We start from the raw sequence: 22,478 nt of genomic DNA on the forward strand, positions 1-22,478 counted from the left end.
ATTTATTCATTCACTGGGAATCTGTAGGCCCAAATGAAGATTTAGATCTCTTAGCAAAAACAACTTCCAATTCTCTGTTATAATAATATTTACCTAAAGAGTTACTTAAGAGATTTCCAGTAGATGGAAAGCTAAGAAGATAGTATCAAGTCCTATCTGACCCAGCATCTCAGAGGGGAGCATCATCTAGATTAAACACAACTGCTGAGCTAGAGTTGTGGCTCAGTGGAAGAGAGCTTTCCTAGTAGGTATGAAGCATTAGGTTCGATTCTCAGCACTGCATATAAATAAATGAATTTTAAAAAAAGGTCCATTGACATCTAAAAAAAACTATTAAAAATAATAACAACAACACACAACTGCTGAGCTAGCTGCAGCAGTTGCTTTGCTAGACAAGTTCAGGACTACTTAAATAAGGTAGCAATAAATAAGTATATGTCTACATGTCTATGTCTAGAGAGTGCCATTTTCCATGAAGAATCTGTTGTGTAAAGGAAAAACCTGGAGGCAGTAGTTGTGGCTCAGTGGTACAGCACTTGCCTGGTATGTGAGAGATACTGGGTTCAAGTCTCAGCATCACATATAAATAAATAAATAAAATAAAGGTGCACTGATAAAAAAAAAAAAAAAGTGGGCTGGGGTTATAGCTCAGTGGTAGACCACCTGCCTAGCACATGTGAGGCACTGGGTTCAATCCTCAGCACCACATAAAAATAAAGTAAAGGTATTGTTTCCATCTACAACTAGAAAAATATTTTAAAAAGAAACCTGAAATAGAATTGCTCCCTCAACAATCAACAAATTAATAGCCCATTTCTATTTAAATAAATAAATAAATAAACAATAAAAACCATCCCCAAATAATTTGACTTAAGCACAGTACTGGTGTAGCTTGAGCAAGGCCATGGGTCCCATCCCCATCATCACAAACTTTAAAATAAGATGAAGAAAAAGAAAACTCAAGTTACCAAGGAGTCTGTATAGTGGAGCCACTTTCTTTAAACACATAGACACATGTGTGCACCATGCACAGACTCAGGTAAAACCTTCCCACTTTGCTGTTTCCCTGGGGTAAAACTTCTTTAACTCATCATCTATAGTTGTTCTCTACTTCCTCACCTCATATTCTCCAAACTACTCTACTCAGGCTTCCATCTCTATTACTTCTCTAAACCTTCTCAAATGTCACCAATGATGCTAAACTTTAAAACATGGCACCACTCACAATCAGAAAAAGAAAGAAATGTTAGGTTACAAATATAATGAAATATACAGGACTTGCATGCTGAAAAACCACAAAATGGTAATCGAAAAAGTTAAAGATCTAGGGGCTGGAGTTGTGGCTCAGCGGTAGAGTGCTCGTCTAGCATGTGTGAGGCCCTGGGTTCGATCCTCAGCACGACGTAAAACTAAACAAATAAAAGTTATTTTTTAAAAAAAGTAAAAACAAAAATTAAAGATCTAACTAAATGAAAAAACATGGGTGTTCATGGATTAAAAGATTCAACATAGTAAAAAATGTCAATTATACCCAAATTGATATGCATCTTTAGTGCCATTCCTATCTAGACAGCCAAGCTAGCTTTCCCTCTTATAGGGTTGGCAGACATGCCAGAATAATGGGAATTAAGAAGTGGGCCAGACTTCAAGGTTATGGAATTAAGATAACACACATGCACCTGAGGCTGGGAAGCCAGTTCAGTCTCAAAGACTATGTGGGGCTGGGGATGGGGCTCAACAGTAGCACACCTGCCTGGCATGTATGAGACACCGGATTCGATTCTCAGCACTGCATATAAATAAATAAGATAAAGGTCTATCAACAACTAAAAAACATATTTAAAAGACTATGAGGTCAAAAAAAAAAAAAAAAAAAAAGGCGGGGCTGGAGATGTGGCTCAGCGGTAGCGCGCTCGCCTGGCATGCGTGCGGCCCGGGTTCGATCCTCAGCACCACATACCAACAAAGATGTGTGTCCACCGAGAACTAAAAAATAAATATTAAAAATTCTCTCTCTCTCTCTCTCTCTCTCCTCTCTCACTCTCTCTTTAAAAAAAAAAAAAAAAAAAAAAAAGGCTATGAGGTCAACAGAGCTATCAACAAGCCAGAGATATGAAAAAGAAAATAATTTAAAAGCAAACTCTGGTGCACAGGGGAACTTATTGAGATGATGAAATCACTCTATATATCTCAATTTGTAGTGACCACCTAACTACATACACCTGTCAAAACTCAAACTGTATACCTACTATATTTAAACATAGTTAAATAAAACTGACTTTATAAAAAAATAGATAAGGATGTGTCAAAGGTCACAATAGCCACCAGAAAGGTTATACTATGGGTCAATTTAAGCATCAAAATTAAACAGATTACACATCAAAATAAAATAGGATACTATGAGTACAGATACAAATTAATACATTGTAACCTTAAAAATAGTATATTTAGAACCCTCCACAGCAGGCCTATAATCCCAGAGGCTCTATAATCCAGCAGCTCAGAAGGCTGAAGCAGGAGGTTCTTGAGTTCAAAACCAGCCTCAGCAAACAAAAGGAAGGCGCTAAGTGAATCAATTCAGTGAGACCCTGTCTCTAATAAAATACAAAACAGGGCGGGGATGTGGGTCAGTGGTTGAGTGCCCTGAGTTCAATCCCTAGAACCAAAAAAATAACCCAAAGAATAGGATATTTAGGGCTGGGGTTGTGGCTCAGTGGTAGAGCACTCGCCTAGCTCCTGAGAGGCCCTGGGTTCCATCCTCAGCACCACATAAAAGTAAATAAATAAAATAAAGATATTGTGTCCATCTACAAAAAAATAAATATTTTAAAAAAGAATACAATATTTACACAGTTTCAAAATATCTCCTCATAAAATACTTCCTAATTACAAAAGGAAAATGGGTAACTTTCCAGTGGAGAAGCCTGCCCCAACCCATCCTTATCAAATGAAACTGGACAAACTGAAATCATGTGCCTCTGGATGGGTAAGATAGGAACTCAACATCACTTCTGTGATATTCTTGCCAAAGACATATAAGGTAAATCTCATCATAAAGAGACATCAAATAAACCCAGCTGAGTAACGTTCCATAAAATAACTGGCCTGTCATCTTATTCAAAGTCAAGATCTTGCCAGGTGCAGTGGTGCATGCCTGCAATCCCAGCAATTCAGGAGGCTGAGGCAGTAGGATTGCAAGTTCAAGGCCAGCCTCAGCAACTCAGCAAGACCCTAAGAAACTCAGCAAAATAAATAATAATAATAAAATAATAAAAAAAGGATTGGGGATGTAGATCAGTGGCCAAGTACCCCTGGGTTGAATACTGGGTAACAAAAAAAAAAAAAAAAGAGTCAAGACCATGAAAAGACTGAGGATCTGAGCTAGAGTTAAGATTAAAGAGAACATGACCACTATATACAATGCACAATTCTGAATTGGATCCTTTAGCTATAAAGGAAACTACTGGAACAACTAGGGAATTCTGAATGGGATTTGAAGATGAGAAGATAGTCATCAGTTCCCTGATTTTGATTGCTCTGCAGCCATTATATGGTAAAATGTCCTTCTTTGTTAAAAATGTACAGTATTCAGAGGTAACTGACAACACAAATGCAATTTACTTTCAGTGATTCTGAAAAGGCCTGTTATTTGCAGGGTAATTACAACTTTTCTACAAGTCTCAGTGTTTAAAAAAAATATTTTAAAGAAATTAGGATAAACAATAAAGACTATTTTTACATTATTCTCAATACTGTATGAGATGATAGTAAGAAATTAAGGTTAATTAAATTAAGGTTAAATTCAGTTAGGTGGGATAACAGTATTTTTGGTTATTTTTTCAAAAGCTTTATTTGGCTGGTTATGGTGGCAAATGCCTGTAATCCAAGCTACTCAGGAAGCTAAGGCAGAAAGACTGAAAGTTTGAGGCAAGTTTGAGGCAACCTTGTAAGATCCTGCCTCAAATTAGATTTTTAAAAAAGAAGCCAGGTGCAATGGTGCAGCCTGTAATCCCAACAACTCAGGAGGCTGAGGCAGAAGGATCACAAGTTCAAGGACAGCCTAAGCTATTTAGCAAGACAGACTCTGTCTCAAAAAATAAAAAAGGGCAAAAGATGTAGCTGTGTGGTAGAGCACCCCTGGATTTAATTCCCAGTACCATATAAAACATACATACAAAAAAAAAAAATCTTAAAAAGGGCTGGGGCCAGGTGTAATGGTGCACACCTATAAACCCAGAAGCTCCAGAGGCTGAGGCTGAGGCAAGAGGATTGCAAGTTCAAGGTTAGCCTGGGAAATTTAGTGAGTCCCTGTCTCAAAATAACAAATAAAAAGGGCTGGGAGTATAGCTTTACCAGTAGCATTCATTACCTGAGTTCAATCCCCAGTACTACAAGAAGGAGTATGGTACTATGTGATGCTATGCACACGTATTTTTTTAAAAAAGCAAACCTAATCTAAGGTCATGATAGTGGTGACCCATGGAAAGAGTTTGTGATTTGAAGGGACAAAAGAGGATTTTTGGGATATTGATAATGTTTTATCTGATAACCTGGATGCTGGTTATATACTTTTAGATGCAAGATCTACACTTTTCTGTTTATAAATTATACTAAATAACCGGCATGGTGGTTCACATCTATAATCCTAGTGGCTAAGGAGGCTCAGATACGAGGATTGAAAAGTTCAAAGCCACCCCAGCAACAGCAAGGTGCTAAGCAACTCAGTGGGACCCTGTTTCTAAATAAAATATAAACAAAGCTGGGATGTGGCTCAGTGGTCAAGTGCCCCTGAGTTCAATCCCTGGTATCCACCCCCCAAAAATTATACTTAAATAAAATTTAAAGATCCTTCAAAAGTAGATGAAACAGGACAGAAAGTTGATCATTGCGATGAAGAGACAGATTCATAGGGTTCAAAGACTACTAGCTCTACATGTGTTTGGAAATTTCCTTAATAATAATAAATAAATAAATAAATAAAGAGTTCCCTGCTTAAGACTCTCTAATGGCTTCCTGCGACACCTACATTAATATTTGAACCCATTATTCCATCCCTGTCAATTTCTCCCACTTCATCTCATACCATCTTGCTCACTCTGCCCAGTCCTGTTCACCCTTCACCAAATGGCTGACTCCTCAGCCTTCAGGTTCCTGTTAAATGCTTCATCTCAGAAAGGCCTTTTGTCTGACCCAGGCACAATGACACAAGCTGGTAATCCTAGTGACTCAGGAGGCTAAGGCAGGTGGACAAGTTCAAAGCCAGCCTCAGCATAAAGCAAGGCCCTAAGCAACTTAGCAAAACCCTGAGGGGATGAGGCTTGTGGTAACACGTCCCTGGTCAGGCCTTTCCTGACCCACCCCCAGTCTAATACCCCTTCATAAGAGTTCCTTTCTTTAATTTTCACCATAGTCTGACAATTGTGTTTGTGTAATTTGTTTTGCTTATAAATTTCCCAAGAGGAAGAACTTTGCCTCTGTTATTTAGTACTCTCTGGTGCCTAGAACAGTGTTACGCTTTTGATAGGTGCTCACTAAATGTTTTTGAATGAATGAGTAGATGAACAAGAATCTAAGATGTATTCAATCACCAGAACCAAGAAAGAAAAAGAAAATGAGATATTGAGTGTTTTCATTTTAAACATTAAGGGGAATTTCTATGATATAACAAACTTCAAGTTGGGGCTGGGGATGTGGCTCAAGCGGTAGCGCGCTCGCCTGGCATGCGTGCGGCCCGGGTTCGATCCTCAGCACCACATACAAACAACCATGTTGTGTCCGCCAAAAACTGAAAAATAAAAAAAATAAAAAAAATAAAAAATTCTCTCTCTCTAAAAAAACAAAAACAAACTTCAAGTTGAATTTAATTTGACTTAAAAAAATGACTGTGTAATATTCATTATTTGAAAGCAGACATACCAATTTCTAGATTGCAGGTATTATGAGGTTTGACTTCCTTATATTAAAAAGTACTGCTAAGGCTGGGGTTGTGGCTCAGTGGTAGAGTGCTCGCAAACATGGGCAAGGCCCTGGGTTTTGATCCTCAGCACCACATAAAAATAAATTAATTAATTAAAGATATTGTGCCCAACTACAACTACAAAACAAATATTTTTAAAAAATTAAAAATTTAAAAAAATAAAAAGTACAGCTAAACACTGAATTTACCCAAAATTAGATAGAGATATATCGTTAAGATAAAAAATGATTACTATAACTACCTGTTATTTTTCAGAAGCCTTCAAATGTATCTGAAAAATTGTGAGGCAAAATGAATAAAAATGATGTTGGCTCCTTTTATTCATTATAAAATCTTTTTTTTTTTTGGTACTGGGGATTGAATCCAGGAGCATTTAACCCTAAGTCACATTCCCAGCCCTTTTTCGTATTTTATTTAAGACAAGGTCTCATTGAGTTACTTAGGGCCTCACTAAGTTGCTGAGGCTGGCTTTGAACTTGCAATCCTCCTGCCTCAGCCTCCCAAACCGCTGGGATTACAGGCATGCACCACAGTACTCAGCTTATTATAAAATTTTAAATTTTGTAGGTATACTTTCTGATATAGCAGATTTAGTGGTATGCAATATACTGATATTAACAAAAGCAAACCAAGTTTAAAAATCCCACAATGATCTCCCCATATCTTATACACGATACTAACCTGTACCTCTGAAAATCTCCATGTCGTAAACCATGCTGCTGCTGGGATTCCTTAATAATCTGAAGAACTAGAGTCAAGATTAAGGAAAAGCTTATAATGGCAAGAATCCAAATAAATCAAAGCCCATACCACTCTGTGTGTCAAACAACAGCACATTAAGTATTTGTGAAATTCTTGGTATATTAACTAGTGAAATATTCTGTAACAAATTTTAAACAACTGACTTGTCATAGAATAGGGTTAAGTTTGCAGAAAAGTTGATTGTCTGAACTGTTACAATTTTCAAACTAAAAAAGGAAGGCATTACTAGCCACTGGGGATTGCCAAAACCCAATAGCTTAAATAAATTGCTGGATTCTAAATGCTAACTATAACTGAGGTGGTTCTCACTGATTTATACCTAAACACCACATTTTATTCATTCAAACATATCTAGGTTGTAAATGACATGTACTTCTATTTGCCTCAACATCTACCAAATATAACTTTCCTTAACAGCTGAGACGCTTCCAGAGCCTATGTTTAGCTCGTTAACAAAGCTAGACCATAGAGTCCATAAAAACATTAAACTTTTTCTTGTAAAAGAAGAATCCCTAACCAAACTCTCCTTTTTAAGTTTTGTTTTGTCTTGTAGTACGGGGGACTTAACCAAGAGTGCTCTACCAGTGAACTATATCCCCAGCTCTTTTTATTTTTAAGTCAGGGTCTGCTAAGATGCCCTTGAATTTGTAATCCTCCTACCTCAGACTCCTGGGTTGTTGGGATTAAAGGCATGTACCAGCAAGTCCAACTGGGAATCTTTAAATATTTAAGATGTACCAAACTTTAGGAAGCCCAAAGATCTTTACATACAATTTTAGTTTTCTTTTAACTTTCCCTCAACCCCTCTCCATTATTCATTCATTAAATAATAATAAAATAATTGTTTTTTAGTTATTATTTTTAAGTAGCGATTCTTTCAATAATTAACAAGGGTCAATGAGTCAGACAAGGTGGTACACACCTATAATCCCAGCAACTCAGGAGGCAGGAGAATGGTAAGTTGGAGACTAGACTGGACAACTTACCAATTTGAAATAAAATTTAAAAGAAAGAAGGGCTGGAGATGTAGCTCAATAATAGATTGCTTGCCTAGCACACCTAGACCCTGGATCCAGTTCCCAGTAGGGAGAAAAGGTGATAATGACATATGGAGCCCATAGTATGATCAGAGCATTCTAACATCCATCTGGAACAATACCACCAAATCCAAACTCCTGAAAACAACCACATTAAGATATTAAGCTGAATGTGTTATTTCAGAAATTTGCCCACATTTTCTTTGCTATTCATTTCAAAATGTCAACTAGGGGATGTAGCTCAGTAGTGGAGTGCTTGCCTAGATTGTGTGAGGCCCTGAGTTCAAACTCCAGCACCACACATTGACATATACAATAATGAAAACTATAAATCCAGCTCTTCTGAAGACTCCCAACAAGATTAAAATGCCTATGGACTTATGAGAAAACTACACAAATGATTAACAAGCTATGATAATTTACATTCAAAACGGGCCAGAAGCTTTTCCTCAGCTGTCAATCTTTACCTCCACTTCCAAAGCATCAAGCTTGGAAACCAGCAGTTTGTGACAGCTGTCAGACAAGAGCATTAAGTTCAAACGTCAGTTTCCTCTGCCCAGTTCAGTGGCTCAAGGTAAGAAGGCAAGAGCACAGCAGGGGGGCCAGAAGCATCAAACCTGGGACTTGCCCTCCAAATGGACAACTGCGGGCCAGCAAGAGAAACCTGCCCAGTATCTATGTGCCACCTGGAAGGAAAGGACATTCCCCCGACCTGGAAGGCAAAGGGGATGCGAAGAAAGACTGGTCGAGAAAAAGACCCTGAACCTTTAAGGGTCAAAAAGTAGGAGCAACCGAAATCACAACCCCCAGCCTCTCCGGCCCAAGACGTGCCAGGACCTGCTGCCTCTCCCGCCCCCAGCCCAACAGATCGACACGTAGTCATTACGAGTTAGGCCATTATTCTAGGATACTCTCCAAACTCAGGCTATCCCCGAACTCCTTGTTTGCCTTCGATCCAGCTGAAGGGCGTTCGTTTTCTTTATTTTCCTCTCCTCCGGCACCGCGTCCACCGCTGCTACCGGTGCTACCTCCACCGCCGCCGCCGCTACCGCCACCCGGGACTTGCTTCTCAGCCGCCATCTTGCCCCTGCGCCGCAGAGCAGGACGGGATAGGGGAGGCGAGACGACCCAGCGGGAAAGAGCGGCACCTGGCCGGTGGGGCTGATGGGATAGAGGCGGACTCCGCCGCGGACGCCCCTTCGTGCGCTTGTTGGGGCGCGCCTGCGCGTAGCTGGGCTTTCCCCGGGCTGGTGAATCGTGACGGGAGAGCTTGGAGGTGCGCAACCCCTGCGGCACCTTGGCTGCTGAGGTTTTTTCCAGGACAGTCCCACTTCTGGTCCACCAGGGATGGGAAGAACGTCGATGGATGACCACTTCCTGCATTTCTGCAAGGGGGATCGGACTCCACGTCCCGCACATCAGAAAGCGCGGGACTAAGAATTTTTGATTCCGAGCGCTCTGCCTAAATGGGAATTTAGGAGATAGGGGTTCCTTGTTCCGAAGCAACCCGATAGTAAGGGACCGCTTCTGGGCTTTTCTCTGGGGCGAACGGTGAGAGCAATGGCTGGAGGAAGGTGGCGCACTCAGCAGTCTGTGTCCCGATGGGGACTTTCTCAGGCGGCTTGGACCTGTGGCATTCTCAGGATTGTGGGGCGACGAATCCAGGGACCGAGAGTGCTGAGACGTGGGAGGATAAGAATCTGCTCTACAGTGGGGCACTGCAGTTTCTGGAGTCTAAATCTGCAGACTCCCATCCCTGCTCCATCATTTCTGCTCGGGAAATATTAGGCAAGTGATGTAATCTCCCTCTAAATTGATGAAAGGAGGATAACCCATTAAAATGGATGTTTTAAAAATTAAAATGGCCAGATGCGGTGGTGCCTGCTGGTAGCCCCAGTTAATTCGGAGGCTGAAGCAGGTGTGTTGCTTGAGCTCAAGAGTTAGAGGCCAGCTTGGGTAGTAAAGTGAGACCCTGTCTCAAATAAATAAATAAATAAATAAATAAATAAATAAATAAATAAATAAAATTGACACTGGATGTGGTGGCATACACCTGAAATCCTAGCAACTTTGGAGGCTGAGACAGGAGGATTGCAAGTTCGAGACCAGCCTCAGCAACTCAGCGAGACCCTGTCTCAAAAAAGAGTGGAGCTCAGGGCTGGGGATGTGGCTCAAGTGGTAGCGCACTCACCTGGCATGCGTGCAGCCCGGGTTCGATCCTCAGCACCACATACAAACAAAGATGTTGTGTCCACCAAAAAATAAAAAATAAATATTAAAAAATTCTCTCTCTCTCTCTTTCTCTCTCTCTTTAAAAAAAAAAAAAAGAATGTAGCTCAGTGGTAAAGCCCCAGAGGGTTCAATCCCCAGCATCCCTAAATAAATAAATAAATAAGTTAAATTGACTTTTCAAAGTAAGCCTCTTCTCTGCCATGTGCACTGGTGCACACCTGTAATCCCAGAAACTGGGGGAGGCTGAGGCAGAAGGATAGGAAATTTAAGGCCAATTTAGGCAATTTAGTGAGACTCTAAATTGTGTATTTAACCATAATAAAATAAAAAAATAGGGCTGGGGATGTGGCTCAAGCGCTAGCGCGCTCACCTGGCATGTGTGCGGCCCGGGTTCGATCCTCAGCACCACATACCAACGAAGATGTTGTGTCCGCCCAGAACTAAAAAATATTAAAAACTCTCTCTCTCTCTCTCTCTCTAAAAAAAAAAATAAAATAAAAAGGTTTGAGGATGGAGCTCAGTGCTAAAACACCCCTTGGTTCAATCCCCAGCACCAACAATAACGATAAAAACTAATAGAATGGTACCACTGTGAAATACAGTGTGGAGGCTCTGCACGAATTAAAAGTAGAATTGCCATATGCTCTGGCAAGTCCACTCTGGGTATACATTCCAAAGGATTGATAGCAGGTTCCAGATGAGATACTTGTACATCCGCGTCCATAGCGGCACTATTCACAGTAGACACAAGATGGAAACAATCCATTGTCCTTTGAAGGATAACATGTGGTGTATCCATACAATGGAATATTACTCAATCTTAAAAAGGAGTAAAATTCTGATATATGCTACAATATAGATGAACCTTAAGAATAGTATACTAAGTTAGCCTGTCACAAAAGAATCCCATTTATCAGAGGTACCTAGAATAGGAAAATTCTTAGACACAGTAGGATAATGGTTTTTTTGTGTGTCTGGGGAGGGAAAGAAATGGGGTGTTGTGTAATGAGTTTCAGTTCTGCAAAAATGAACTGAGTTCTGGAGATTGGCTGAAACAATGTGAACATACTACTGAAAACTATACATTTAAAAATGGTAAAGTGAGCCAGGTGCAGTAGCCCACACCTGTAATCCCAGTGACTGGGGAGACTGACATACGAGGATTGCAAGTTTGAGGCCATTCTCAGCAACTTAGCCAGACCCTCAGCATTTTAGTGAAACCCTGTCATAATATAAAAAATAAAAAAGGGGCTGGGGATGTGGCTCAAGCGGTAGCGCGCTCGTCTGGCATGCGTGCGGCCCGGGTTCGATCCTCAGCACCACATACCAACAAAGATGTTGTGACCGCCAAGAACTAAAAAATAAATATTAAAAATTCTCTCTCTCTATCTCTCTCTCTCCTCTCTCACTCTCTCTTTAAAAAAAAAAATAAAATAAAAAATAAAAAGGACTGGGGATGTGGCTCAGTGGCAGAGTGCCCCTCGGTTTAATCCCCAGTGCCAATAAAAAGAGAGGTTAAAGTATTAAATTTATGTAAAGTGTATTTAACCACAATTTAAAATATTTTTTAAATATTTATTTTTTAATTGTAGGTGGACACATAATATATTTATTTCATTTTTATGTGGTGCTGAGGATTGAACCCAGTGCCTCACGCATGCTAGGTGAGCACTCTACCACTAAGCCACAACCCCAGCTCTAAAAATATTTCTTTTAGGATTGGGGATATTGCTCAGTGGTAGAGCATTTGCTTAGCATGTTCAAGGCCCCAGCACCACAAAAATAACAATAAATTGTTTGATTTTAAAAATAAATGGCTAGCCGGATGCAGTGGCACATGCCTGTAATCCCAGCAGCTGGGGAGGTGGAGGCAGGAGGCCTGGGAGTTCAAAGCCTGCCTCAACAACTTAGCGAGGCCCTAAGCAACTCAGCAAGACCCTGTGTCTAAAATATTTTAAAAAGGGCTGGGCGGGCTGAGGTTGTGGCTAAGCAGTAGAACGCTCACCTAGCACAGCCCTGGGTTCAATTCTCAGCACCACATAAAAATAAATAAAATAAAGGTATTGTGTCCAACTACAACTAAAAAATAAATATTTTTAAAAGGGAGGGGGGAGCTGGGGATATGGGTCAGTGGTTGAGCATCTCTGGGTTCAAACCCTGGTACCAGTAAATAAATAAATAAATAAATAATGGCTACATGCCTATCAGCAAATAAATGGAAAATAGAATGTGCTAAAATCATGCCATGGAATATTATTTGGCCATAGAAAGGAAAGAAGTACTGATGATGCTATAACATAGATGAACCTTGAAAACATTATTCTAAGTGAAAGAAGCAAGGCACAAAAGGCCACATATTGTATGGTCTGTTTGTATGAAACGCCAGGAACAGGCAATGTTTTAGAGACAGAAAGTAGATTAGTGGTGACCTAGGCCTGGGGGGATGGAAAAGGGAAAGTGAGGCCCACTGGTAAAGGGCAGGGACTTCTTTTGGTGGGGAGGAATGATTGTAGTGCTTGTTGCATAACTGTGAACCAAATAAATCCTTTACATGGGAAAATGGTATGATGTGAATTTTATTTTAATAAAGCTGTTACAAAAAAAAGGTTATGCGCCAGGAACAGTGATTTGTGCCTGTAATTCCAGCAACTGGAAAGCTGAGGCAGGAGAATTGAAAGTTCAAGGCCAATCTGGGCAACTTTAGTCAGCCCTGATTCGAAATAAAAAATAAAATGGGCTGGGAATGTAGTTCAGTTGGAGGGTACTCCTGGGGTCAATGCCCAGGACCACAAAAACAAAACAAGAACAAAGCTCAGATAATGTTAGTCCTCTAGTAAAAATCCTGCACTGCCTCCTCATTTTACTAGACTGAAGGTCCCAATCCTACCAGGCATGGTGGTGCAGTCTGTAGTGCAGGGACTCCAGAGGCTGAGGCAGAAGGACGGTAAGTGCCAGACCAGCTTTAGCATCTTAGCAAGGCCCTAAGAAGTTTACCAAGACTCTCTCTCAAAATAAAAAACAAAAAAAAGGCTGGAGATGTATTAAATACCCCTAGGTTCAATTCCTGGTACAGGGAAAACAAAACAAAACAAAACAACAACCTCTTACAGTAGGAAAAAAATCCTTCTTTTACCATGGTATTGCTCACCTATAATCTCAGCTACTCAGGGGGCTGAGGCAGGAGGATTGCTAATTCCAAACCAGCCTGGGCAATTCATCAAGACCCCTTCTCAAAAAATAAAAAGGGGGCTGGGGATGTAGCTCAAGTGGTAGCGCGCTCGCCTAGCATGCATGAGGCACTGGGTTCGATTCTCAGCACCACATTTAAAAAAAAAAATAAAGATAATGTGTCCACCTAAAACTAAAAAATAATTTAGAATAAATAAATAAAAAGGGATGAGGATGTGGCTCAGTGGTAAAGCACCTCTGGGTTCAATAGTTAGTACCAAGGGGGAAAAATTCCTCCTCTTACTTCTTCTGCCAATTTCCTTTACCAGAATCCTTGCCTTAGAGACACAGGCACTCTCCTGCCTCAGCAACTTTGCACTGGTTTTCCCCTCTATCTGTAATACTCTTCCCCCAGGTGTCTGCTTGGCTAGCTCCCTCACCTCCTCATCTTTCTGTTGAATGAGTAAGCAGACTGGCAGAGTGAGACTAAGGTCTCCCTACTAAGAAAAATCCCTAGCTGATTTCCTGAGAGTCTGAGATCATTGGGGGAAAGGAAAAAGAATATTCTTGGCTAGGACCCAAGAAACAGGGCAGGAGAGGGTGAAGTAAAAATGAAGGTGCAGCAGCAGAAGGTAGTTAATTTTAGATCTAGGGAACTGGGAGACTTATATTCTATACAAACACCAATGATTCACTGGAACCAATGCTTGTTGCAGAAACTAATGCTTAACAGATATCTCAGCCTACACACAGAAAAATGCTGCTGGTGCAGGGAACTCTGCTGTTTTGAATTTCCTCAAAGTTTCCCCTTTTTGGAGATCTAAATATTTCATTAATTCAGATTTAAAGAAGTGGCTTCAAGTCACACATTTCACTATATTTTCACCAGAGTTTTCTGAGAAAGCAGTGTTGCCATTCCACATTACAGCTGAGAAAACGGAGGCCCAGCAACACAGAAGGAGGCTGACATTCAGTAGAAGTTCAGTAAATATTTACTAGATTTGGGGGCAGGGGGCTTGTACTGGGGATTGAGCCCAGGTGCACTTAACCACCCAGCTACACCCCCAGCCCTTTTTGTTTTTTAAGACAGAGGCTACCTAAATTGTTGAGGGCCTTGTTAAATTGCCCAGGCTGGCCATGTGGTCCTCCTGCTTCAGCCTCTGGAGTCCCTGGGAACAAAAGCACGCCTGCGTTACCACCCCTGTAACATTTACAGGATTTAATTGGAAAAGAAAAGTCCAATGGAGTTAATAGGTACCCAGAGTCATCCTGCTGATTCTACGTGCGGCAGGAGGAGAGAGTGAGGTGTGTGGTATGTGCCAACCCCCGACGTGAGGCACCATTGTTTTCTACATGTCCCTTTCCTGTCCAATTGGCTTTCTTGAAAGTGTAGACCGAAAGAAGAGAGTGAGATGAAGGTAATCAAAGCTCCTACAGAAACCTTTCCGCCTCCCACAGCTGCTTTCTGGGTTTCCGGTGAGGACTGATGTTCCCAGGAATGAGAAATGGACAGACGCAGGCAGCGCCCGGCCGGCTGTCCCACTTTGCTGTGGAAAAAGAAGGGAAACAAACAAACAAATACCCTGTCACCTGTTCCCTATCCCCCTCGGAACTCTTGAGGGTGCTCCGCGCCCTCCAAGCTGCAGGGCAGCGCTGAGGCGCGCGGGTCCCGGGCGAGCACTAGCTGCGGTGGGGCGCACGCAGGTCCCAGGGTTGCGCCCTCCAGTCCTGTGTCTGCCCCGAAGCCAAGTACTTCGACTTAGCCTGGAACAGCTAAGCCTGGGATCTGGGGCGCAGGGACCTGGGCAGTGCCGCTCTCCGTAGCGGGGTGGACTGCGGGTGCCTGGGCCTGGAAGCGCGCGGCCACTCGGCTGGCGGCCACTTTCCCCTTCGCGGCTGGCCTCTGCGGGGAAAATCCCACCCTTTGGTTCTTCGCTCCACCCCCTAACTCCAGCGCACCCCAGCTCGGCGCCTGCAGCTCGACTGAGTCTCACCGGGCGTTGCGCGGTCCAAGACCCAGACGACTGCAGGATCCCGGGCAGCTGCGAGTTAGGCGACAACATGAATGGTTTGGGAGACTGGGTGGCCGAGAACGTGAGCCAGACGGGGGGCACGGGCTGGCAACCCGAGGCGGTCCTCGTGCCCCTGCTCTTCGCTCTCATCTTCCTCGTGGGCACCGTGGGCAACGTGCTGGTGCTGGCCGTGCTGCTGCGAGGCGGCCAGGCTGTCAGCACCACCAATCTGTTTATCCTCAACCTGGGCGTGGCCGACCTGTGTTTCATCCTGTGCTGCGTGCCCTTCCAGGCCACCATCTACACCTTGGACGGCTGGGTGTTCGGTTCGCTGCTCTGCAAGGCCGTGCACTTTCTCATCTTCCTCACCATGCACGCCAGCAGCTTCACGTTAGCTGCCGTCTCCCTGGACAGGTGAGCACACTCTGGCGGTTTTTGAGAGTTGGGCATCAGGGCAGGGGCTGGAGAGAAGGAGGACCTGGGGACCTAGGACCTAGGAGGAAGTGAGAGGACACGCAGGCCTCAAAGAGATCCAAGCCAGCAAAAGACAAGCAGTTGCTGAAGAGGAGGAAGAGGACTAGGAATGGGAGATGTGCTGTCTCTCAGGTGCCACCTGGGGGCCTGGAAGTCTGGACAATTTGACTCTGTGCAGCATGTCCTGGTACCCAGCATTTTCACACATCAAGCTCACTTGAGCTTAACAGTCCTGTGGGGGTGGGATGGGAGAGATTTCTGTGCCCAATTTACAGAAGAGATTGAGGTCGAAAATAACTGGCACAGAGTCACCAGCCGGTAATCTTGTTCATGAAGCAATTGATCTGTCTCTTAATGCCCACCTCAGACTCCTCCACCATGCTTTCATCTAAAGCCACAATTTGGTTGCTTGGAGCAGTCGGGTTGAATCTAGATTGTGGAACTAGGGTCCTTTTTGAGGACCCAAGCCATAGCTCAAGTGAACTGCCTGAAGGTCCCTGGTTCAGTTCCAGCCTGCCTTGCACCCTTCCTCTAAACTGGGGGTCAGGGTCAGGGAGAGGAGCACACCATTGGGCTTTCCCTCCCCAGCCAGAGGAGGACAGTGAGAGAGGCACCTTTTGGAGAGTGCAGGACTCAGTGGAGTTTGAAATCTCAAAAGGATGTGTCCTTTCAAACTGGGGAAGAAATCCAGTGGAACTCTGATATCTCCCCCTTTCTCTCACTCCCTCTGGACCTCCTGCACAAGAGCAGGGAGGTGAGGCCACACTCCCCATTCACCTCCCATTCCACTTAGCACTAAGTATGCCGGTTCCTACTGTTGGTGGGACCCACAGAGCTCCAGATTCCCTCAGGATTTCCCTTGCAGGACATGTCTTCTTCAAGCTGTCTCTAGAGATTCAGGCATCAGGATTCTACCTCCCAGGTCACCTTCATTAGTGAATAATCACAGCTTCCCAGAGCCCCGTAGCAAGTTCTCTGTAACTGGTGGGTGCCCTCCCACGTGGAGTATGGCTGTGGTCACAGCCCTGGGGAGCAACAGAATTGTGGCTTAGGAGTGTGCCACCCTCTCTACCACTTTGAGGCTACCATCCTCTGTATCACTTTGAGGCTTAACTGAGTGTCTGACGTGGTATAACCTTGCCTTAGGGACCTTCCTTGAGAGCAGGCGTGGGGCCTGAGGTGCAAGGGCTCACCTGACGTCTTCCTTCTCGACCTGGCCTCCAGGTATCTGGCCATCCGCTATCCGCTGCACTCCCGCGAGCTGCGCACGCCTCGAAACGCGCTGGCAGCCATCGGGCTCATCTGGGTGCTGGCGCTGCTCTTCTCTGGGCCCTACCTGAGCTACTACCGCCAGTCGCAGCTGGCCAACCTGACAGTGTGCCACCCAGCATGGAGCGCGCCACGCCGCCGCGCCATGGACCTCTGCACCTTTGTCTTCAGCTACTTGTTGCCAGTGCTGGTTCTTGGACTGACCTACACTCTCACTCTGCGCTACCTCTGGCGCGCCGTCGACCCGGTGGCTGCGGGCTCTGGTGCCCAACGCGCCAAGCGCAAGGTGACACGTATGATTGTCATTGTGGCCGCGCTCTTTTGCCTCTGTTGGATGCCCCACCACGCGCTTATCCTCTGCGTGTGGTTCGGTCACTTTCCGCTCACGGGCGCCACTTATGCGCTGCGCATCTTCTCACACCTGGTCTCGTATGCCAACTCCTGCGTCAACCCCATCGTCTATGCGCTGGTCTCCAAGCATTTCCGCAAGGGCTTCCGCAAAATCTTCGCAGGCCTGCTGGACAGCACACCACGCCAAGCCTCAGGTCGCGTGTGCATTGCGGCACCTGGCACCCACAATGGCAGCGTGCTGGAGCGTGAGTCCACCGATCTGACGCATGTGAGCGAGGTGGCTGGGCTCCCTGTCTCTGTCCGGGATCTTGCCAGCTGTGCAGCCTCTGGCCCTTCCCAGCACCAAAAGACCCTCAACATCCTGACAGTTAATGAGACCTGAGAGCACAACGGGAAACAGGCTTGGATGTTGAAGGGCTGGAGTTTGAGGATGGGAACTGTAGGGAGAGTCTCTTTTGTTAATAAAACTCGCCAATCATTTCACGTTCAGTGTATGCCTGCTGTCTCCAAATTTCTGAGTCAGGATGCCCTGTGTGAAAAGCCTCTGGGACCTCTGTGAGGTGCAATATGGGTGCAATATACTTTGCTGAGCTACCTGAAATGGGCACTGAGAGCAGCCTGGTTAAATTTTTTAAAAAATCCCTAACTGAAGCTGGAGATTGAGGGACTACCAAAGGCTCTTTACAAGTGACCATCCTGAGGCTGCAGATGTACACAGATCTCCGAACCATCAGCCAATTCCTGAGACAGAGGCTTAGTATTTAAGTGAGTTGGATAAAGTCTGTGAATAACAAGCAAAAATGTGTACTCCTGGTTGCATTCATGCAATGCATTGGGTCCTCACCTGCATCCAGTTTCCTGAGGTCCCTTTGAGTAAATCCTATGCCTACCCATTTTTGGTTTTGGCATTTCCTTACCTGGCTGCATCTGGGCAGGATCAGGTATCCAGCATGTCAGTCTCACCCCTGGCCTGTTCTACTCTGGGTACCCTCTAGCCACTCTACCCTTAGAATACCCCACAGCATTGCTCAAGAGCTAGTCTCTATCTGGTCCTTGTATTTGTTCCACTCCCAGAGTTCTCGTGCCATTGCACTATTTTTTTGGGGGGAGGGGTACCAGGGATTAAATGCAGGGGCACTCGACCACTGAGCCACATCCCCAACCCTATTTTGTATTTTATTAGCCAGGGTCTCACTTCTCACTGACACCTGCTTAGTGCCTCACAGTTGCTGAGGCTGGCTTTGAACTCACAATCCTCCTGTCTCAGCTTCCGGAGCCACTGGGATTACAGGCATGCCCCACTGGGCCCAGTGAGCCAATGCTTTTTACATAAGGTCAGACCAGTATTGAAGTAGAGGCAAGGACACTCAGAGGTGCCCCCATTTCATTGCTGAGAGGAGGCCACTTTGGACAAGGGTTTAGCCAGGTTGTTGTCAGCCACCAAAATATAGAAGAGACCTGTGCCAAGGTTGTCCCTGAGTGGAAGAACCAAGTAAGGGAGAGATGGGGGTGCTAAGCTTACCCCACCCGCTTTGGCAGGCTTTGAATGAGGTAATAGGTTCCAGGTGGTGGAAATGGAGCAGGGCAGGGCCGCCTAGGCAGGTGCAAGGTGGGTGGGGCTGGGTCCTGGCCTTTGTCTTTGGGTGTTTGCGGAACCAGAACCATATGGGTTGCTAAGCCCAAGATCCCAGTCCTTGAGCAGAGCAGCTGCCTCCCTCAAATTGCTCAGGCCCCAGGTAAGTGACTGAAATATAGGTCACAGCTTAGGACCTGCTGCTCTATCCAGTCCTCCAGGGAGCCACAAATGATGTCCCTGTGGATCCTGCTCCATCTTGCCTTCCTTGGGCTCAGCAGCATCCCACCCTGGGTCCAAGGATCCAGCCTATGTAAGTCTAGTTGCCAGATGGAGGGAGTAAGCTTTGGGATTGGGGCCTCAAAATAACTTCAACCTTTACCCCTCAGCCTGGCCATCCTCCCTTGACCTCAACTCACCCCTAGAGGTCCATGAAACCATCCAGATTCCTAACAATGGGAGTGCACCCCTGCAAGTGAGCGTGCAGGTGTTTGTGTCCAATGTGTTTAATGTGGTAAGTGCCACCTGGCTATGGGAGGGGACAGGACCCAAATGCTGATTTGGGGAAGGGGCAGGACTTAGTGTCCACTAGTGCTGGGTCTCCTGCCTCTTTTGTCACATAGCACCTAAACTGTGAGGTGACATGTTGCTCCCCTCTCCCAGGACATCCTGCGGTACACAGTGTCTTCTATGATGATGCTGAGGCTGGTGAGCTCCTATCCTGGCTGAGATGGGACAAAGATCGTGGTTTTCATCAACTAGCTAATCTTGGGGGTGTGTATATGTGAATGGGACCTTAGTGGTATCCTTGTACCCTCAGTCCTGGCTGGATGCTCGCCTGGCCTGGAATGCTAGTACGCACTCTCGGCATGCAGTCACAATGCCCTGTGAATCACTCTGGACGCCTGGACTCACCATCCGGGAAGCGTGAGTGAGGCAGAAGTTCTCATTCCAGAAACCCATGGTGTACATCCTTCCTCCCCTTCCCCCTAGAGCCCAGAGGCATTCTTGATGGCTATTCCCCACCTGGTGCTGCCAGTGCCAAATGTAGTTCCCCGCTCCCTTCCAGTCTAAGAAGGGGCTGGGTCTCTGTGCACCTTTCTCCACAGGCTCTGGGTGGACTGGAAGGACCAGAACCCACAGGCCCGAGTAGACCCAGATGGCCATGTGGAGCTTAACCTGGCTCTCACCACAGAGACCAACTGCGACTTTGAGCTCCTCCACTTCCCCAGAGACAAGAGCGACTGCAGCCTCAGCTTCTTCGCTTTTAGCAACACTGGTGCTGTCAGGGTGGGGACTGGGGGTGAGGGCAGAGGGGAGGGGACCCTGACCTCTAGCACAGGTCTGTGTTCAGATCAATCTATCCCCTGGCTTAAGGGAGCTGAATGGAAATGCATCTCACCTGTGCCTCCCAGACAGCAGCCCATCTCCCCTCATTCTCCCTGCCCTCATCCAGGGGCCTGCTCACTTCAGTCTTCCCTCCCCAGAGCACCTGTTCTCAACAGCCAGGGCCAACTGCAGTGGCTGGGCCACTTGTGTCAAGCCCAGAAGCTCAGATTGCTGTGACTTTTGAAGGAAACTGGATAATAAATATCCACAGACCAAACAGGTGGCATCTAAGTTGGCAGAGAATTCCTAACTCCCCTCACATCTCTCTTCTCTATGAAAGACCACAGCCAGTGCCCACAGACCCTAATATTTCAGGTGTGAGATGATGGGCCAGTGATGAGTCTGTGATCACTTCCCTGCCATCAAGTGGTACAAAGTGCATTTATTTCTACAATGAAAACTCATCAGTGAATCTGATAAGACCCTTCCTTTAACTGAAGACAATCTGAGGTGCTGCAAAATGTCTGGCAAGCCCTCCTACTTACCACTTCCTCCTCCATCTCTGCTCCCCAAAGTCATCAGATGTCTGCATCAACCCTGGGCTCCAGTTTGTTTCTATTCCTACCCTCAAGAGGTTGGGGGGCAGGGCAGGGATATCTCCTTCCCGGTGGTTCACCATTCCCATCCCCATTCCTTTCAGTGAGGGAGCTGGAGTTCCGGGCCCATGCGGTGAATGAGATTGTGAGTGTCAAGAGGGAATATGTGGTTCATGACTTGAAAACCCAAGTCCTGCCCCTGCAGGTAGTACCCTGCTTCCAGGTGACGGTGAGTGGAATCAGGAAGGGACTGGCAGAGGCTGATCAAGGGAAGGGGAGTGGGTTAGGAGCCAAAGGCATGACACCATCCCTCTGCTGCCTATCCTCCCATCCCCTGGGAAACGCTTTTTTCCTTCTAGCTGAGCCTGAAGAACACAGCACTCAAGTCCATCATATCGCTGCTGGTACCTGGAGAGGCACTGCTGTTAGCTGATGTGTGTGGGGGGCTTTTGCCCCTCCAGGCTACCGAACGCATTGCCTACAAGGTGACATTGCTGCTGGGCTACCTGGTCTTCCACTCCTCCCTGGTGCAGGCCTTGCCCAGCTCCTCTTCCTGCAACCCACTGCTCAGTAAGGCCTGCTTCCTCCCCTAGCTCTGGGTAGGACTCTAGTGGGCCTGCCCCCCTCCCCCATACCTGAGCCTCTACCCAGCCAAACCCCTGACTTCCTGTCCCCTCCCCTTCCCAGTTCACTACTTCACAGTCCTGCTACTGCTGCTCTTTCTTAGCACCATAGAGACTGTGCTGCTGGCTGGGCTGCTAGCTCGGGATAGTCTTGGGGACAAAAGTAGCCCCAGCCCAGGCCCAAGAAGAGAGCAGAGAAAGGAGAACCTGGGGCCTAATTCTGAAGGTGGGCAGGCACTAAGGCCCCTTCTTGAGGGTGGTGAGGAGTGAGGCCTTTGGTAGCAGGTTCCATAGGGCAGAAGCTGGCACCACTGTCCCTGGGTTCCACTGTGCCCTCCCTGGGAAGAAGCATGTCTATCTGGGGTAGTGGCCCAGGTGACCTCAGATCCCCCAGAAAACCCCATGTCTTGCAGAACTCTCTAGGAGGGTTTTTTCTCTGCTGGAAGTAGCCTGGGAGGGGCTAGATTTGAAATTTCATTAGTTGAGAATCTAAGGCAGGGGGCATACAGCTGGTAACTGTTAAGGTTTACCCTTCTGCTCTGAGAGAAGGAGCCCTGGGAACCATTTCTTTCCCTACCTCTCTCCCCGCAGCAGACCCCAGCGGAGGAAAGAGGTCAAGGAGAAGCTGGGCTGAGGCTGCTGATCATGCCTTCTTCCTCATATATGTGACCAGTGTGGTGTGCAGCCAGCTCATCTTTGCTGGAACATGGATATGGGCAACATGCAAGTCTGACCCAGCCCCTGGCAAGGCTGTCCCTTATGGTGGGCCACCCAGGCTGTAACAGGGCCCAGTGCTGTAGACCTTAGGATAAGGTGTGGTTTCCTGAGACTGGAGGGAGAGAAGGACAGGGTTTCTGGACAGAGGGGGAAGAGGGAAGGCTCTTTGCTTAACTCTTGGGGGCCTTGAGCACCCTGAGCTCGCCCCTGTGTGTGTGTAGCAGCAGAGTGAGAAATAAACCTATCACCCAGTGCAAGTGCACCTCAAGGGTTTGCCTTCATTGAACCCAACTGTTCACTCTCATCCTAAGTAGGTGAGGCCTGACTTTATATCCTTTATACTTTGCTCCTGAACTGC

At 45.8% G+C, this 22,478-nt stretch overlaps 3 protein-coding genes across 5 annotated transcripts in view; 2 read left to right on the top strand and 1 right to left on the bottom strand.

Moving 5' to 3' along the window:
- Srp68 (signal recognition particle 68) overlaps positions 1-8,865 on the bottom strand; it is a 39,522-nt gene extending 30,657 nt beyond the window's left edge. For 2 of the 3 annotated variants that reach the window (XM_026404817.2, XM_026404816.2), the window contains exons 1-2: positions 8,688-8,865; positions 6,659-6,725 (exon numbers count right to left, since the gene is read on the bottom strand). In XM_026404817.2, coding sequence (XP_026260602.2) covers positions 6,659-6,725; positions 8,688-8,856 — 236 coding nt within the window. In that variant the 5' untranslated portion in view covers positions 8,857-8,865. The remainder of the gene's footprint in view (positions 1-6,658; positions 6,726-8,687) is intronic. The other variant, XM_026404818.2, reaches the window with a different exon arrangement.
- Positions 8,866-15,237: 6,372 nt separating this feature from the next.
- Positions 15,238-17,664, top strand: Galr2 (galanin receptor 2). The gene is made up of 2 exons (XM_026404871.2): positions 15,238-15,602; positions 16,887-17,664. Exons 1-2 carry the CDS (start codon positions 15,238-15,240, stop codon positions 17,662-17,664), a joined length of 1,143 nt encoding a protein of 380 aa, XP_026260656.2.
- A 142-nt stretch (positions 17,665-17,806) lies between these two features.
- On the top strand, positions 17,807-22,185 carry Zacn (zinc activated ion channel). The gene is made up of 9 exons (XM_077801301.1): positions 17,807-17,837; positions 19,245-19,369; positions 19,519-19,563; positions 19,676-19,782; positions 19,965-20,134; positions 20,885-21,009; positions 21,140-21,350; positions 21,468-21,629; positions 21,995-22,185. Exons 1-9 carry the CDS (start codon positions 17,807-17,809, stop codon positions 22,183-22,185), a joined length of 1,167 nt encoding a protein of 388 aa, XP_077657427.1.
- Positions 22,186-22,478: the final 293 nt, after the last annotated feature.

Source organism: Urocitellus parryii, chromosome 7 (genome assembly GCF_045843805.1).
Source record: "Urocitellus parryii isolate mUroPar1 chromosome 7, mUroPar1.hap1, whole genome shotgun sequence".
Taxonomy (NCBI): Eukaryota; Metazoa; Chordata; class Mammalia; order Rodentia; family Sciuridae; genus Urocitellus; species Urocitellus parryii.